Below are 15,423 nucleotides of genomic sequence, written 5' to 3'. Positions count from 1 at the left end.
GATTCTATCTGTTTATTTGCAATTGTAATTAGGACCAAATGGTATGTTAAAACAAACATGTTTACTAGTTACTGCTACACACACACACTCTAAGAGCACATTAATACAGACGCATGATGAACACATCCGTCTATCCGTTAACAGATTGCAGATGCACGCACGCAACGCACGCAACGCACGCAACGCACGCGCACACATACACACACACACACACACACACACACACACACACACACACACACACACACACACACACACACACACACACACACACACACACACACACACACAAATAACCCTACCCCACCAGTGCTTGTCTCCCCTTGCTCTCCTCCTTTGGCAGACACTGCCTGTAATAAAGTATTTTTGAAGTCTTAAACCATTGGTATATACCAGGGGCATCTGGTACATTGTCTATACCAGGGGCATCTAAATCATTTTGTATATACAGAACATGTTCATGTGCATGTCAGCAACCTGTGTTGGCTGCCCTGGCCACAGGTTTGACTCTATGCAGTGCTAGGCACACACTTGGCCAGCTCATAGAAGCCCTTCCTCCTGGCTCTTCTTAGGTAGTCTAACACCAGGCCCGCAGTGGTCGCCATGATGCCCAGGCAGATGGCAGGAATGACAATGTCGTTGAAGCTAGGTGGAGAACTGGAGCGCTTCTCTGAAGGTGAGAGAGAGGAACAACAGAGAGCAGTGAAGACAGAGCAGACTCTTGAAAAAAAAACGTATTATTGCGTTTCCTGTTTTTACAGCTTGAGAGACCTCTCAAATTACTCTATTGTTTGTTTTCTGTGGACAGAACCCATTTTTACAAGCTTTGCTGTTTTCAAATTCCACAGTTGTTTGTTTTGAGGGAATGGAGCTACATTATCTCTGTTCTTCTGTACCTCAACTTTGAAATAGAGTTGCAGAATTAAATTGTTTCTTTAATCTGGTTGTAATGTGAATTATGTACATTTGCACTGAAGTTAAATAAATCCCTCTCTTCCTGTCTAAAATCTAAATTACAACTTTCCCAACTAAAGAACAAAGGCTGCATCTCAAATGGGACTCTACTACATATCTATAGAGCATTACCTTTGGCCAAGGGCACTACAGTCATGAGAAAAAGTTAGGACACCCCCCAAAATATTAAGTTATTCTCTTAAAAATATGGACATATCAATATGTTATCTTCTTTCTAACAATGTCTATAGATAAAGGGGATGTAATTGAACAAAAAACTATGAAAATGTAACTTTGTAATCATTTATTTAACGAAAAATTAACAATAATGCCAATTCCTACTGAGGAAAAAGTTAGGACACCCTATGCCCTAATAGCTAGTATTGCCCCCCTTGGCTGAAATAACCTCAATTAGACGTTTCTTATAATTGTCTACAGGTCTCTGACATCAATTGGGAGAATGTTTTTCCCACTCCTCCTTGCAGAATTCTTTCAGCTGTGTGATGTTCGAGGGGTGTCTTGCATGCACAGCCAGTTTCAAATCAATCCACAGCATCTCAATAAGATTAAAATCCGGGCTTTGACTTGACCATTCCAGAACTCTGAATTTATTTTTCTTGAGCCATTCCTTGGTAGATTTACTGAAATGTTTTGGGTCATTGTCATGTTGCATGGTCCACATCTGCTTCAGCTTCAACTTTCGAACAGATGGTCTCACATTTTCCTCAAGCACCCTCTGATACAATACAAAATTCATAGTGGATTCTATGATGGTGAGCTGACCAGGCCCTGCTGCAGAAAAGCAGCCCCAAACCATGACATTTCCACCCCCATGCTTCACAGTTGGTATGAGGTTCTTGTTCTCAAATGCTGTCTTGGTTTTGCGCCAAACATGTCTACTCTTACTGTGCCCAAATAGTTCAACTTTGGATTCATCTGTCCAAAGCACATTGTTCCAGAAGTTCTGGTCTTTCTCTAGGTGTTCTCTGGCAAACTTTAGTCTTGCCCTGATGTTTTTTTTTGACAGCAGGGGTTTCCTCCTTGCACACCTCCCATGTAATGCAAACTTGTTCAGTCTCTTTCTTATGGTGGATGCATGTACTTTGACATCAATTGTGGCAAGAGATACCTGTAGGTCTCGTGATGACATTCTGGGATTGTTGGAGACTTCTTCAAGCATCTTTCGGTCAGCTCTTATGCTGAACTTGCTTGGGCGGCCTGACCTGGCCATGTTGGTGGTGGTTTTAAATGTTCTCCACTTGTAAATTATTTTCCGGACAGTGGAATGGCCAATTTCGAATAGTTTGGAGATCTTTTTATATCCCTTCCCAGACTCATATGCATCTACAATTTTTCTTCTGAAGGCCTCAGAGAGCTCTTTTGATCTCGCCATGGTGATGCAACTCACTTCAACAATCAAGAGCAAACCAAACTAAATATCTGAGGCTTAAATAGGACAGGCTCCTCCAAAATCCTCTGTAACGATGTTCTAATCATTTGCACCTGATGTGGTGCTCTTTATTATAATTTTAGGCATTTTAAGTGGAACTAAATGTGGGGGTGTCCTAACTTTTTCCTCACAAGAAGATTGCATTTCTATTAATTACATTTTACCAATCATTTTTTAAATAATTTGTTTCAGTTGTATTTGTTTAGTTATATTACCTCAATTTTTCAATATTGTTCAAATGAATATCAAATGTCCATATGTTTGAATATGTTGAAGAAGACAAAGGTTTTCATAGGGTGTCCTAATTTTTTCTCATGACTGTATATGAGGGAATAGGCCATCATTGCCCTAAAACCCAACCTCTCTCTCACTCACCCATGACGTTGATAGTGAAGATCTCTGTCTCGTAACCCAGGTCGTTGGTGACGTTCACCTGGTACAGGCCTGTATCATTGGGCGTGAGGTTGACCAGCAGGAAGGTGCCATCCAAGGAGTAGAGCTCCGTGCCATTGCTCATTTTCCTCAAAACCACAGCAGGTGGGGGATAACTGACAGAGCTGCAGCAGACGGTGACATTTTGACCCTCTTGTACCTCAGTGGATGGGTACACAAAAACTGTTGTGTTTCTTGGTGGTGCTGAACACAAGGAAACAGGACATATTTATTATTATTTAACACACTTGAATACTGTGGGTAAAGGCTTGAGACTGAACATTTATAACGCAAATACAGTTGTACACAGTAAAACGACACCAATAGTTATTTTACAGGACACTATTTTACAGGACACTATTTTACAGGACATTACTACAGTAACTAAGTCCAAAAGTTAGTACAACAACAATGTCATTCAACATGAGAATATTGGGGATAAGGTCAGCAATGAATCCTACAATGCTACAGCACTTCTTAAAATTCCTGTGCAGTGTTTAACAATGGTGTCATATTCTATTTTGGTACGATGTGACAACAGCACAGCAAAAAACTCAGAGGTCATGTTTTTAGATACTGGCAGCTGTCACATGACAATGAAAAGGCCACACTATCTCATGAGAGTACAAGAGGCAACTCAGAACTGAAAAGGAGAAGTAAAAACGAGATGGGGGCGGAGGAACAGTGACTTAATTGAACAAGCCAACTAGGGAACAAGCCAACTTACTTATAGCATGGACCTCACCTTTGACTCTAATATTTGTGCTTGCTCGCTCATTGCCGTACTCGTTGGAGGCCTGGCACTGGTAGATGCCCGAGTCTGCCAGTGTGGTAGAGGAGATGGTGAAGGAGGCAGAGGAGCTGTTGCTAGACTGGAGCTCTGTCTCCTTGTCCTCAGAGACTCTCCACAGCACCATCCATCCCACTGGAACACTGTCTGAGACGCAGGAAACCGTTACTCGCTCCCCTTCCTTCATCTCACTGGCTGGGCTCACTGAGATGGAAGTACTCCGTGGGGCATCTGCATGGCAAACACAGTCATATGTCACTCATAGGGCATTTGAGAAAGGGCCAATATGCCTTACGCTTATAAGTCTTCATAACCCTCACTAAGAATTTTCTCATGTTTGGAATAACTGTACAATATGTAAAATTATGCATCTGTACAATATTACAAATTCCCAGAGTACGAAGCACCAAGGTCAGGGGTGGACAGCTCAGGTCCTAGAGAGCTGCAGGGTGTGCAGGCTTTTGTTCCACCCTGGCACAAACACACCTGACTGACATCATAATATAATCACTCCCAGCTGAGATGTTGGCAACAAACATTTTTGCTTGGTGATATACACTTTATTAGGTACACCTGTTCAACTGCTCGGTAACGCAAATATCTAATCAGCCAATCACATGGCAGCAACTCAATGCATTTAGGCATGTAGACATGGTCAAGATTACTTGCTGAAGTTCAAACCGAGCATCAGAATAGGGAAGAAAGGTGATTTAAGTGACTTTGAACATGGCATGGTTGTTGGTGCCAGACGGGCTGGTCTGAGTATTTCAGAAACTGCTGATCTACTGGGATTTTCACGCACAACCATCTCTAGAGTTTACAGAGAATGGTCAGAAAAAGAGAAAATATCCAGTGAAAATATCCTATGCAGAAGAGCAAGGTGCACCTAATAAAGTCGCCGGTGAGTGTATGTTATGAGTGAACACCCATAAGTGGCTGAGAGAAGTGCAGCAACAGAGAAACATGTAAACAGTTTGTAAGGAGGTGGCTTGTGGATGGCAGGGGGTGTAACATGCCATGCTTAATGGCATGCCACATGTCAGCAGCTCCATTCCCAGTGTGGTTTTTGTTTTCTAAATTCTAAATTTATTTGGAATTGCAAAAACCTTCTCTGGGAGCTTGGGAGGTAGGGTTGCTAATCACAGTCTTTGATCTAGAGCACAATCAGTAGAATCAGGTGTGTGACCACTGCTAATCAAGGGTATTCATATTAATGATTTGAGTTTGGCCATTAGTGATCTGTTGTTCTCATGCCTCCTTTGGAGGTCTGGAGAATTTTAGATATGCCAATCTGGCTTGGATTGAACCTGGACGGAGCAAGAATGTTTTTGCAATTTCAAAAACTCTCCCCCACATGTCCATAGATGATTGCTTGTTGTTATGTGCATCGTCTTGACTCTTTTCCAACTGGGTAGGATTATTTAGCAGAGAGTTCTAGCTAAATGCTAGTTTGCAACATTGAAGAAAAAAATAGATCACACAAAAATCTATACACAAAATCTAGTCGACGAAGGCATTAGGTATTTCATGGGTTTGATGCATGCTGAAGTGTCACTCATTCCAAATGGGTTTCCATCCCTTTGTAGCTACTTTCTGCAAAGGATTTCACCAGGCTTTCCAAACTAGGAAATCTTGGTCTCAACAAGGTTAGAGATCTGTAAATAAAACACACTCACAGTGGAGCTCGAGGACAGTCACTGTTTCCCTGTCTCTCTGGCTCATGGGGACTCCGTCTATCTCCAGACTGACTCTACAGGTGAGGTGCTTGCCCTGGTCCTCTGATCCCACCAAGTAAGAAAACGTTGAGGTCATATTCTGCAGGTCACTGGAGTACTTTCCCACTTCTGAAAAGAGCTCTGTGTCCCCGTCCAGCCACAGAATCCTCATATGGTTGGCAGGGAAGATGTTGTCTATGGAACAGTGCAAGATGGCCTTCTCGCCCTCCACTAAGGGGCCAGGGTTCTTGATGATAGGGTCAGAGGGGAAAGCTAGAAGAGGAGAGAGACATGGGGAAAACGGAGTGTCAGTCCGGGTACATTTGAGGTCAGCTATCTGATGTTTCAGGTCAAAGTCACACCGGTGTGGTTCATATTTTAATGTGCATTGACACATAGGTTTAAACATGTTACACATGTTTCTAAGACACAGATTTAAAACAAGTTTAAATACTCCTGTTCCCAAGAGAACCATTGAGAATTATAATATGGAATATACCTCAGGTTCACAACTTGTGAAATTGCCCTCTGGATTGACTTATGGGGCTTTCTGGGTCAAAGACCTAGAGAGCTTTGAGATTTGACCCCTTTCAGCAGAATGACAATGCATTTGCCAATCTCTGACTTTCACATACTGGATGTATGAAATGTTTTCATTGTCCCCAGAGTGCTTTTATTTATCTTCACTTGCTCATCTCTCCAACAGTGAACCAGACCCTTAGACTGCTAACTGGACCTCTGTCCATGTTGTGTAGGAGTGCAGCATGCTATTGAGTGATCAAGAATTTAGTTTAATAAGCGGAGGAGGATTATCTAACCTCCTCCAAAGGGTCACTGGAGTCATTCCAAGTCAGTGACTATAATCAAAACATAACTGAGGGAAATGGTATCGCATCCAAAACCTGTGAATTTATATGCACCGGGCCCTGACCACCTCAACAACCTTAGTACAAACAACAAACTAACCCTGACTATGTATGTCCTTCAGGCATTACCAAATGAGCTGGAATACACTATCAATCTGTCATTGGATTTCTGCACTAGGTGTATGACACTGGTAAAACTGTGTGTGTGTGTATGTGTGTGTGTGTGTGAGTGTACATGCGTTAATCAAATAAACTAAATGATTAAACTAAACTAAGCAGCCTGTATGAGTATACTCACAGAACACCCTCACTTCTGTGTGCTTTGTCTTAATAACAGAGCCACACTTGGCCTCACAGGTATAGGCTCGCTCATCCAAGAGTCCTAGGGGCCCCAGGTGGAGCTGCGAGAGGGGGCCCTGGGTGTGTATGTGGCTGTGGACGGGCATATCCAATGGGCTCCTCCAGAAGAAGGCTGGCTGAGGACAACCAGAGGCTCGACAGGAGAGCACCAGACTGGAGCTTCTCTCGGCCGTGGTGACCCTTGGCTCCAGCTCCACTTCTAGGGGATAAGCTAGGAAGACCAGAAGGAGATATGAGTTCAGTTCAGTAGAGTATGGGTCAATTAAATTTAGTCTGTTTCTGGATGGTTGACTTGATTCAATTCCTCTCCATTCAATTCAATTCTGTAGAATTTAGTTCAGTTAAGTTCTGTTATAGCCTATTCACTCAATGCAGTTCAACTAAATTCTAATACATATCCCTGCAACACAGTACAGTTCAATAAAAATGGAAAGATACAGCACAGACAGACAAGTGACAGTATTATTATCATGTTCTTGATCTTAGTGGTGGTTATAATCATTGGCTCCTGTATTCCATTCCTTTTATCTTACCTGAAAGTGTGAAGCACAAGCATAGGGTAGAAATAACAGCAATCCACATTTCATAGCCTTTCAAATACCTGTGCACAGATTATTGACTGTGCCAGCACTGAAGGGCTCTTTTATACAGAAGGGAAGCTAATAGTGTCACAACTCAGCCCTCTGAATTTGATCCCCAGAGATTTGGGGGTTTTGGTCCATTACTGATACAAATTCCCCTTTTTGAACATGCCCTGCACATGCCTCATGCCTAATGTGAGGGCACTCATCTAAGAAAGGTGAAGCAACCAGCAGTTCAGCAGGAGGGGTATCAGGACAACCATCACAGCATCATAAGTGAAATTTACATTATATTGCACGGTAACACTTTATTTGAACTGTACGTCACAACAACATCAAACTGCTGTCATAAGCATGTCAACAAATATCATAAGATGTCATGGCATCTTAAGTCCCTGAATGTCAAGTGTCAAGACGATGTCATTTTGCATGCATCAAAACAGTTATGACATGTTGACATCACAGTGTGTGTGTCAGTTAGTCACTTAGGCTTAAATAGCTAGCCGTGGCTAGTGTTATGACATCTGTTATGACTCATATGACTCATAGACGCATGAGAACACATCAGAACACTGTAGTGTGTTATATTGGTAACTAAATCAAAAAGCATTTGGCCAGTTTCTTGGTGTTACAACACCTTCTGTGCTTCACATACCTTATCTGCTTTTTCCACATACAGCCGTGTCAGTAAACTTATTCTGGTTACCAAAGTTAGAGTAACTAAACACCATTAAGACAGCTTATTATGAAGTGTTAATGTAAATTGAATGTAAACAGTAATCTCACCTTCTATATTGACCAGGGTGCTGACTTTCTGGCTGCCATGCTCGTTGGTGGCCTCACACTCATAGACGCCAGAGTCTGCCAGGAGAGCAGAGGAGAGGGTGAAGGAGGTGGAGGAGCCGTTGCTGGACTGAAGCTCCATCTTCTGGTTCTCAGAGATTCTCCACAGCACCATCCGTCCCACTGAAACACTGTCCGAGAGGCAGGAAACGGTCAATGGCTCCCCGTCCTTTATCTCACTGGCAGGGCTAACCAATATGGAGACGTTTGTTGGGGGAGCTGGCAAGGGAGAACAATCATTTAAAAAACAAAACAAAATAAAAACAACATTATAAATATCAAACAACAATATCAAAGGTTTCTTGCTCACCTAAAACAATGACGTCCACTCTCGCTGTTTGGTTTCCGACGGAGTTGCTTGCCACACACTCATATTCACCAGCATCAAATAGTGTCACATCTTTGACCACTAGCTCTTCACTCTCCCCTACTATAAAAGACTGTCTGTCTGGCTTAATGGACCTCCATTGTATCACTGGTTTGGGGTTCCCATCAGCAAGGCATAACAAAGTGAGATTTGAAGCAACTTTTAGAACAGCCGGCTCAGATATCAGCGTCATTTGTGGTGCATCTGCAGAAAAAAGGAAAATAATTTTTTTAAATGATCATGATATTATACTCATTGTGTCAAATTGGGTGAAATATTTTGCATTTATTATATCGCTTCATGTACAGTAAAAGACTGAGTAGAATGACCAGTGCCATAAATAGCTAAATGGGATAAGTAAACAGCTCAGATAATATTAGTTAGTCTCCAATCTTAATGTTAACCAATAGAAGGTAAAAGGTCAAAGTGACCTTATATCAGTGCTTATGGGGCAATTTCATCTGGCACACACCTTTTCATATGAGACCCATACTGTCATCTTGAAATATCTTGTGAGAAAATGTAAACTTTGTCATGTAATCTATCACATACTGTATGTCACAGATTGTCGATCAGTGTAAACAGAACAGTCTTGGAAACTACAGCAACTTACAACAGCTGACTTACATAGCACTGTGAGAGAGACTGTGGTTTCCCTTATCTTCTCATCAGAAGGCACAGCTTCCAGACCATGTTTTGCTCTGCAAGTGATTCTCTTTCCTGTGTCCTCGAGGGTAGGAGTGAATGTGTAGGTAGTCAGAACGGACTCAGAGTCTACATCCCCATCATGTGTTTCCAGGACAGTCTCTCCTTGCAGCCATTCAATGTGCAGGTGCTCCGTTGGATAGGCATCCAACACCTCACATTTCAGTGTACTTTTCTGACCCAACAAAAGATGGTCCTGCCCTGAGACAACAGGGTCCTTTGGAAAAGCTGAAACATTCAATAAATAAAGTTTTGATGGGCTACTTGTAGGAATTCAAAAGGTTGTAGTGAAAGTAATGTTGTCACGCTTCCAATCGATAACATCACTGCAATACTTTGTCTGAGGATAGTTTAAGTTACATTAAGCATTAATATGTAGACAATGCTCTGCTAACTCTTTTGATCGAAATGGTAATGGAATTAGATGAACAATCCATTTAATATTCTATTTGTTTCAGAAATGTTCTGTTTTTAAGTCTATTAAGTAAATTAAGTGAGCTATTAAGCAGAAGCATTCCACGACAAATAGTAGTCCATTCCATATGCAAATAGTAGTCGCTTTCTTGATTTCTATAATAAACTGTATGCATCTGTAGACCTAACATTCCATTACAGTAGCATTGTTTTTTTAAACATTTGGAGCTGAACATAATTTGGTTATAAGATTTAATACGACAATATAAACATAAACAATAAAGCAAATCCTGCCCATGACATTTTCACATGCTGTAAGTCCTCATTGTTTTTGTTATGATAGACAGTTGTAGTGATCTCATTATGCAATCTAGAAAGTTATTTCATTCACATCAGGGTGTAGAGTTCATTCTTTGAAATTACTGGAAATCTCACAGACTATGGATTGAAAATATACAAGGATAATGTACTCACCATAGACTTTAACAACTGCACGCAATTGTTTATTCTTTTGTCCGCAACTGACTTTGCAGAGAAATGTGTCCTCATGGTCTGGCACTACTGGATCAAAGATAGCCAATGATTCTGATCCAGTGGTGTGTATCTTAGCATACATGGGCTTATCTTCCAACAAACCCCAAGAGATTGTAAACCTTTCAGGGCAATCCTTTACACTGCATCTCAACTCTTGCCTGTCACCAACTCGGAATAAAGCGTTCCTTGGCTTCAGATCTATATCAAATGCAAATCCTTCAATGGAAAATGAGAATGAATTAGAATATTGAATTAGAATATTAGAATTAGAATAGCACATAACTAATTGTATTAGCACATAACCAATTGTATAACATATCCAGTAAAGGAGGATAAATCCAAAAATAAATTAAAGAATAAAATCCATCACAATCATTTAATGTAAGCATCTAATTTTTCTGGATGGGTGCAGGATGACAACAGAAAGCATGTCACATTGTGAAGAGTTTTTCATAATGGAGTTATGGCTTACCTGTTACTGGTAGTATCAATATCCATATTAGAGTCTGAGCCATTCTGTTTAGTAACATTCTTGTGTTGGATAAGCTACAATAACAGTTAAAACAACTTGAGTTCTCTAACTTTTCTTGGTCAAGCCTTGCACTGAATTACGTGTTTGGTCAGACTGTGGATTGAAACTTGGAATAGGGGGATACCATCCAGTGTGTGTGTAAGAGAGGAGGATACATTTAACACACACCCCCTTGAAATACCAAGAGGGTCACGGATGAATTTCCCCCACTCCTGGCTCAGCTTCTTTTTCCCATTGCTTGGTCTCACGGTCTCACGGTCTCTCTCTCTCTCTCTCTCGCCCCCTGCTGGTCTAAATGGTTTCCATTAACCACAAGCTTGTCTGCAGAAGGATGATTATTAGGATGATAGATACATCAATATATGTTGAATATATCTAATGTAACTGTGTCTATGAGTAATGGTCCTCGCAAAATAGTCCATGAGATAACAGCAGTGAATCGGCACTCTATATTGTAGTCGTCTCCCACATCTGCATGGCCTCTATTCTGAACATACAGTGTCATAGTTAGAGCCATTGAAGGTGGAGAGGCCACTTGTAGCTTATCAGCTGGAGCTCTGAAGAGGGACAGGTGAGACTGACACATGCAGGCCTAGTCCTCAAAGAAATCACTTCACTTTGAACTTCGGCTGGCATACTGTGTTCTATACAGACGTACAGTACATGTGATCACACTGGAAGAAGTTAGAGCGGTGATGAACATAGAGATTTGTATCTTAGGCATTAGGGCAGATTACCAGCAAAAATTACTATGGGTTTATTTCTTTACCATTTGATATCCCTACAAGTTCACTTTTCATTCACCCTTTTTATAATTTGATCGCAAACTATTCAGAAACAATTTAGTCTTTTCTTTTACCTTATGTAAAGGGTCCTGAACAGTGCTAATAAAGTCCTAAGTCCTCAATGGGCTCGACCTGTATAAGTATGAACAGTTTATCTGCTGAAATTACATGTAATACAACTATGTTGGCCCTCCAGATCCAGATTCTCAGCTTTTCCCAGAAATGCTAAACACTGTCATTGGGAAGAGATACCACAGACAAGGGAGTATATGAAACAAGGGTGGGGGGAGGAGAAGCACTGGTGCTCTTGTGTCAAATTACCCCCCCGCTCCATATGCTGATGAATCACAAGAATGAATATCAGTGCCAGAACTGTCTCTGTTAGGACAAATCATAACCCTTTAAACTGACTCATAACACATGTTCAGTTTGTGGGACTTTACTTATTCTATCATGGGTCAGAGTCCTTTTGGATAAGAATTGCTGTGTTCTTTCAATGAAATTTTGGACAGAGAGTGTGGAAGAGCACTATCCTACACCCAAATCTGTTTGTGCTTCAGCCAACTCCGAACTACTCCAGAGCACATTGGTCTGAGACCAGGCACGAAGAGCACTAGTGTAGAATATTAATCAGCCATTTGTGCACAGAAACAGACACAAAGAGAGGGTGATGCCCGGAGTGCTCGTGAGCTATTATTGTCATTCAAAATCATAGTAGAGGGGGTATCCAACGTTGAATATCCCTTGAATTAAGTGAATTTGCCTGACAAGTTTAATAAATAATTATAATAAATCGTCGTAAAAACATTTCCTCATCTCCATTATGTAAATGAATGTGCTCTGCTCTTCCTACACGTTCAGTGGCTATTTAAGGCCAAACTTTAATTTGGCAGTAGTCCTGTCTATTCTCAACAGACCATGGCCAGGAAATTGGAAAATACCTGTGTCAAAAGGAAACAGAAAGTATAGCCTATCCAATAGAAAAGGTTTGATTATAAAAACAAAGGGTGAATGTGATTTGAAAGCACTTGTCCACAAGTTGATACTCAAAAGCGGACTGCCGTTTGAATTAGGATCATTTGTGGCCTTGGGTTGGTCTAGCAGTTAGTGCCACCAATATCTCAGCATGCTTGACTCTAAAGTTAAGCACACAGATCTCAAGTCTGAATACCGCCCACAATATTCAAGATGCAAGATTCAAGACTTTATTGCCATACCAACAAAGATTACAAGGAAATTGCTTTGGTGCAGCAGGTACAGTATAATTTGTGCAAGAGGCATTGCAAGATTTGTACACCCTCGGATGTTAACTCATTGTGTTTAATGATAAACAAACACACACTTTTTGGTTAACAATGACCTATTCTTGACAACATGTACAAATACCATACTGGAAGAAATTATTTCCATCATATCAAGCTTGACTTCTTAAAGGTGCAATCTGTAATTCAAACAACAACAAAACCGCTATTTTGCTGAACAACTGAGGGATGGGGCTGTTACCACTCTCAATTTCATAGACAGTGCTATGGATGCAAGGACTGACTAAATATGAAATCAAATATACAGTGCTGCTTAAAAGTATGTGAACCCCTTGTGCAATTAGTGAATTCATTTAGTTTTTACCATGGAATCTTTATTTAATCAGAACCAGTCTTTTTTATCGACATAACAGGTTTATATTTACCAATTCCATACGTTGGTTTAAAGGAAATCATGCGTATAGTAGAAAAACTAAATTATAAAGAAATTAGTGTAGGTGCAAAAATAAGTGAATCCCAAGTTGCATTGGTTAAATCAAGTAGGTAAACTATGGAATTATAATTAATAACTGTATTTTACTTCTGTAACTCTCCATTTAGGCTGCTGTTTGTTCAACCGTAATGGGCCTTCCTGGATAAATAAAGGTGAAATAAATAAACAAGATACTGTGAAATAGAGTGTTGGACATTGGGACATATTGAATAAATATGACGTGCATAGGCTTAGATGTGCACCTCTTTGTTGTTTGCACTGGTTAAAATACATACAGCATTACTCACATTGCACCACCAGGTCCATCTTTGGCCACACACTGATAAATCCCTTGGTTGCTGCAGTGAAGCAGACCTGTGATGGTTCCATTAGAGTGTTGGCGCAGATTCTGTGGCCAGAGCTGCCCTTTTTTCCTCCAATTGATGGAGGGACTGGGGTGGCCCTCACCTCTGCAGGTCATACTCACTTCATCTCCTTCCCTCATGGACTGTGAAGCACTGATAGTGACATTGGGTGCATCTGGGGTACCACAGAACTCATGTTAAGTTTAAGCTAAAATCCCCACAGAAATATTGCCCAAGTATGCCCTGAAGGAAACTATGGAATTATAATTAATTATATACACAGAAATACATACTGTATTTCTGTGAAATCCATGAAAAAGTATTTGATGCAAATCACCAGAGCACAGTAGGCAACAAGACTTTTGGTTCAGTTGTGGGTTAGTCTACATGGCTTTGTAGTTGTTGATGCTTCATGCATGCAGACATAAACTATAAATAAAAACATGTTTTTGATACTCACAGTTTACTTCTAGAACTTCAGAGGTTTGCTTTGTGTCATTGTACATTCCTGCTTTCACTATGCAGGTTAGTTTCTTCCTGATATGATTCCTTGATAGAATAATAGCCTGTGTGTCCGACATATTTACTGTATCTAAACACTCATGTGTAACATTTTTAAGCAGCTCACTTTACCAGCTTACATGAACACTGTCAACCCTTTCAAATGTATCCACACCGCAAGTTACAATGCTAGCCTGATTTTCAGTCAAAACACCTGGTATAGTCAAAATAGGTCGACTGAAATCTGCAAAACATGGAGAGAGACATGGTTTCAACATGATGGGAAAACATAAGGAGAAAACATTTAAAGTAAAAAATTCAAACACTTTTTACAGTAAAAATATGACAAATGATTTAAGATATTGAAACATGAAGATTGTTATGTCATGTCAGGCTGCATTCATTGTACTTACTATAGACAACCATTTTGACCTTTTTTTAATTCACACTGCCATTGCACTTCACTTCACAGGTGTACTGGCCCGCCTCTTCAAGCGTTACATTAGGAAATACCAGTGTGTTCTCATTGGCTAACTCACCATCTGAGTCCCTACCGGCTCGTGTCAACTTGTACTGCACAGTTTCACAACTACCATCATAAGTACAGGTGAACTGGAAAAAGGAGCCTGCCATCACAGTTACCTCTTGCCCAGGAGGTGAAATGGTTACTTGATTACAGACTACAAAACAACAATAAAGAAACTAATTAATTAATACATTCCATCTATGTTGCTTAAATAGTAGGCTATAGATTTCACAAATAAAAAATATCTGTGACATGAAAGACGGCACACAGTTGCAGAAGTCGTATGGTTTTCATTTCCATTTTTGGGAATAATGAACTACAAACAACATTTTAGAAAACGTTATCCCTTGCTATACTTGGCATAAAGCTTGACCAATGTGCAAGCTCTCCACCCATTCCTTTGAACAGACTGCACTGGAAATTCCTGCCTGCCGACAGAATCACTTTTCCTGAAGGAAGCCTGATCAAAATATTGATAGCAAGTTGGAAACCTGTGCCTCTTTGTGCATGTTTGAGGGAGAGAGAGGGAAGGGGGACTTCATGTTATAATATTTCTGCAAGGGACAACATTTTTGCACTTAAATAGATAGTTAGATAGTTAGTTTTTTATTCACTTATTTATTATTTGCATATTACAAAATACATGAATATATTCATTTCAAACACAATGTTTTACAAATTATTTTACATCAACTAATTTCAGTGTGCTTCCAGCTGGTCAACAAATTGGCCTGGTGCCTAATTGAACAACAAATAAGCAACATAGGTTCTAGGTCCTCTTCTATTTTTATCCTTAAAGGAACTATCTGTAATTGGTACATCACATTTTTACTTTTCAATTAATTATATATAGCCACTTATTATAAATTCCTCATGAGTTTAGTTTAACTGTCTTACCCCACCAGAACCTAAAACATAAACGTGTTTTACATGGTTTGCAAATGTAATTGTGGATGGTCAGTCCTTGCA

At 40.3% G+C, this 15,423-nt stretch overlaps 1 protein-coding gene across 1 annotated transcript; it reads right to left on the bottom strand.

The window, feature by feature from the left end:
- Positions 1-437: 437 nt before the first annotated feature.
- Positions 438-14,561, bottom strand: vcam1b (vascular cell adhesion molecule 1b; the record flags this gene model as incomplete). The annotated part of the gene is made up of 11 exons (XM_083671614.1): positions 438-670; positions 2,780-3,040; positions 3,582-3,857; positions 5,303-5,614; positions 6,506-6,778; positions 7,935-8,210; positions 8,302-8,562; positions 8,986-9,264; positions 9,952-10,227; positions 13,531-13,602; positions 14,468-14,561. The coding sequence occupies 11 exons, from the start codon at positions 14,559-14,561 to the stop codon at positions 510-512; spliced, it is 2,541 nt and encodes an 846-aa protein (XP_083527740.1). The 3' UTR covers positions 438-509.
- Between the last annotated feature and the right edge of the window lie 862 nt (positions 14,562-15,423).

Source organism: Argentina silus (assembly GCF_951799395.1).
Source record: "Argentina silus genome assembly, chromosome: 6".
In the NCBI taxonomy this organism is placed as follows: domain Eukaryota; kingdom Metazoa; phylum Chordata; class Actinopteri; order Argentiniformes; family Argentinidae; genus Argentina; species Argentina silus.
Note: the sequence above shows the minus strand (reverse complement) of the source record. Positions and strands in the feature narration are given on the sequence as shown.